At 31.8% G+C, this 4,374-nt stretch overlaps 1 protein-coding gene across 1 annotated transcript; it reads left to right on the forward strand.

Moving 5' to 3' along the window:
* The first annotated feature begins 228 nt into the window (after window positions 1–228).
* LOC136775016 (uncharacterized) lies at window positions 229–3,118 on the forward strand. Its single transcript, XM_066729491.1, is given in 7 exon segments — window positions 229–321; window positions 367–435; window positions 813–917; window positions 1,005–1,032; window positions 1,100–1,558; window positions 1,645–1,965; window positions 2,034–3,118. Coding segments are annotated over 7 exon segments (2,160 nt in total).
* The last annotated feature ends 1,256 nt before the right edge of the window (window positions 3,119–4,374 follow it).

Here is a 4,374-nt window from a genome sequence, read left to right on the forward strand (position 1 = left end):
TGCCGCCTTAGTTGAGGAACTTATGGAGATAACTAATGAAATGGAGGAACAAATGGAGCAAGAGGAGGAAGAGGAGCAAGAGAAGGAAAAGGAGCAAGAGGAGGAAGGGGAGCAAGAAGAGAAAGGAGATGAAGAGGCGGCGTAAACCTAAAAATCGCGTGCTGAATTTTTGTAAGTATACTTGCTTTGTTAAAAAAATAGAGCTATTACTATGCGAAAAGTAACAACATGATTTCAATTATGTCTAAGGTGAGAAATATTGGCTACGCAATCGGAGTCTTTCGTCACGGGAACACAAGCTGCGCGCAAATGAAGCCTGAGGTAGACCTTACTTCGACGAGGCAAAGTGGACCATTTTGATTTTAGATGGAAGAACTAATCAAAACGCAGAGCCCAGCTATCTCGTTGCAGATTATCAGAAAAAAAATGAAGATTGTGAAAAATTTATATATTTTAAATAATAAAGTGTGTTTTTTATGCCGCAAGGCTGTTTCACCAAAATCTACGTGTATTTATACGTTCCCTCAATTCCTTTAATAATAAATTAATTTTACAATATGTGTTCTCTCTCTCTCTCTTATATCTCTCGCGTAAAGGGCTGGGACGTTTGGCGGACCCGTTGCGAACACCGGCTGGAATTTTTCATTTGAAATTAGGCATACCAATGGATGAAATAACAAAATAGGCAGATAGGCGCGTGATGTACTACACAATTTATAAAATGGAATTTAGATTCGCAAACTTCTTATAAAATTATACCACGTTATCAGTACCAAGAGATCTAACGATATAAATAAACCTTTTTGTTAAAGGCTAAACAATTGGAGTGTCACGTGATTAATTTTCCCCCACCACCGGGGTGTCACGTGATTATTTTTCCCCCATCACCGGGCTTCCCCCACCACCCTGGAGTGGGGGCAATCCCCCTCCGCTAAGAAGTGGGGGTATTTCCTCTACCTCCCCTTCACCCGCGAAACCCCGACCCACTCGCCACCCGGTCCCAGAATCCCTATAGCCACACTACTAGTATACGTTAGTTCTTTATTGTGTTTCATATTTGCAATAACAAAAATTCATATATGATATATTTTACATTTAGAAATTTGTCCATTAGGCGATAATAAAGAATTACTATCTCAACAAACTATTGCATCTCAAGTGGATGTGGAGATAGAACTACCTACAATAAACAAAGCAATGAATTTATTGAAACAGTCTCCAATTCAATCTAAAAGACTATATAGCAAGTATTATTTACGTCATAAAGTGGATAAAGCGTACCATTATCTTAAATCTACTTTAAAAATTACTGGTAGTAATCAATCAATATGTGAAAATTATAGTGAAGATTTAAAAAATTTGATTGGAAGATTGAAAGAGAAATTTCATGATAAGAATACAATCCGAAGTGAAAAAATACAAATTTTAACATTATTACCCAATGAATGGAGTTTAAAGAAGGTGTGTAAAATTATGGATGCTACAGAATATATGGTGTCTGTAAGCAAACGATTAAGCGTTTCTAAAGGAATACTTTCAACACCAGATTCTAATTTAGGTAATTAAAATTTCAATCAGTATAGTTAATGTTGATTTTGTTCATGAAACGTATCCAATTAATTCTGTCATTATGTTCCAAATTAGGAAAGGCACTTCATGATAGTTTAGTATTAAAAATTAAAAACTTTTATGAAAACGATGAAATCAGTAGTAACATGCCAGGTTTAAAGGACTATGTTTCAATTCGGAGTGAAGATGGTATACGGAATCATGTTCAAAAACGATTGATTTTATCGAATCTGAGTGAGCTAAACCAATGCTACCGAAAGCAATATCCCGAAGATAAAATAGGATTTTCCAAATTTGCCTCTTTGCGTCCACAACATTGCGTTCTTGCAGGCGCTAGTGGAACGCATACTGTTTGCGTTTGTGGAGTACACCAGAATATAAAACTGATGATATTTGGTAATTAATGATCAATGTTAATTATAATTCATGATTCATTTTAATGTTAAAATATCTTATTTTTTTAGGTGCTAGCTTAAAGTTACTAACCAAAACTCTTAGTCAGCCTTTAAATCATTATACTGATTGTTTAAATATGATTCTCTGTGATTTTCCATCTTCTAAATGTTATTTTGGCAAATGCAGTAAATGTCCAGGAATTAAGACGTTGTGTGATTTTTTAATTAATATAATCGAAAATAATGCTATTGAGAACATTACATATAAGCACTGGGTATCGGATCCGAGAGCAACTCTTGAAACTACTGTTAAGGCTTCAAATGATTTTGTCCAACATTTCTGTGATAAACTCAAAGCTATGTTACCTCACTCATACAATGCAAAGGAACAATCTAGCTTTTTGGAATCATTGAAGGAGTCCTTAAAAATAGATGAATTAATTGTAATATGCGACTTTGCAGAAAATTATGCATTCGTGGTGCAAAATGCCGCAGCGGGCTTTCATTGAAATAACAACCAAGCCACTGTCTTTCCTACTGTTATTTATTATAAAAATAGTGGTGAACTTACGCATAGGAGTATAGTTATAATATCCGACTGTAATAATCATGATTCAGTTGCTGTACATGTTTATCTACGAATAATAACCGATTTTCTGAAGACAATACGAACAAGTATTTCGAAAATATATTATTTTTCTGACGGAGCACCGAAGCAGTTTAAAAATTTTAAAAATTTTGCAAATATTTACTTCCATAAAATGGATTTTGGAATATCAGCAGAATGGCATTACTTTGCGACTGCTTATGGCAAGGGACCTTGTGATGGCATAGGAGGTACTCTAAAAAGAATGGCTGCTCGAGCAAGTCTGCAGTTGCCCATAGATCAACAAATACTTACTCCATTTGAATTATATGAATGGGCCTCAAAACTTGTTAATTTACCAAACATAACAATTAAGTTTTCATCTGTAAAGAATTACTATAATGCAGCAGAAAAATTAAAAAGTCGTTATTCAAGCATAAAACCTATAATTGGTACACAAAAATTACACTGTATCATACCTACTGAGAATGGTACGTTAATAGTAAAAGATTTTTCAACTTCCTCAGAATCGAAAATATGTAAACTTTTTAAGCGTGTGACAAAATAAAATTAACAAATAATGTACTTTTTCCAATAAATAAATCCTTTTCATGTTTCTAAATAAATATTCACATATACGCTTTTCAATTACAAATTCCTATCACATCTTCTGATGATGAATGTAATTCTCAATCTGCTTTCTTATTTATAATAAACAAATTATTAAAAAAAAATTATAGATGATTCAAATTGAAAAATCATAAATATTTAAGTGCATAGATTACATTTGAAAAGTTTTTATGTGTTTAATAATAATGATATTTCAAGTTATAAGAATGATTTGATGTTTCAATTAAAGAAATAAAATAGAAAAAACATCGTTCCACGATCAGACTAGGCTGAAAACTCATGTATTTAATCAGAGTATTTTGGAGATTTTTTTCAAAAAATTGAAAAATGATGATTCTATAAAAATGAACGATTTTTTGTTTTTATCGAAAAAAAAATAGAAACAAAAATCGTTCCATGCTAGCGATAGGCTTAAATGTTAGGTTTTAAACCATAGAATTTTTATATAATTATTTCAAAAATATAAAAAATGTTGTTTGTCGTCGAAAACATAAATTTTTGATTAGAGTGGAAAAAAATCATAGATAAAAAAAAGTTACATTTAATTCAATTTTCTCGGAGAAACTTCAATTCAAGATGAGAAAAATGGCGTTTCGATCATGTAAATATCTTTATTTTTCAAAAAGTTACAAGCATTTGAACACTCGGAAACGTTAAAGATTCTGAGATTTTCAAAAAATCATAACTTTCTTAAAGTTTATTAAAAAGTTCTAAAAATTTGCATAAGAGCTTTTTTTTGTGATTACTTCAAAACAATAAATTTCCAAGAAAATAAAAAATGATCGGGTCCGCGACTCGGTGAATTGACGTGGAATGCCCCATATATATCAATAGCTAAATTTGAATAAATTAGTTCACTTTTAAATTTGATAATATTATTATTTATTTCCATTTCACAGGATGTTGAAAAAGCAAGTAGAAAATAGCTACAGCAATACAAGATGGATAGGGTAAATGGTTGCAAAAGAATATAGGTATACAGTGACCGGCGTATATGGCTACCACATTTATTTTGATAGCTTTATGAACAGCATACTACCATGGTAGGTAGAAGGTGCTAAGTTAGCATAAAGTGAGTATAGACTTATGTGTTATATGTACATACACGATGTCCTAATATTTTTATTCAATTACCCTATCTTCAAGATGCCGGTATTTAATAAAATAAAGTACTGTGAATTATATAATTCAGAT

The sequence above is a fragment of the Prorops nasuta genome, unplaced genomic scaffold, assembly GCF_024137725.1.
Source record: "Prorops nasuta isolate Cenicafe-Biocafe unplaced genomic scaffold, Cenicafe_Pnas_1.2 PNAS00007, whole genome shotgun sequence".
Classification (NCBI taxonomy): Eukaryota; Metazoa; Arthropoda; class Insecta; order Hymenoptera; family Bethylidae; genus Prorops; species Prorops nasuta.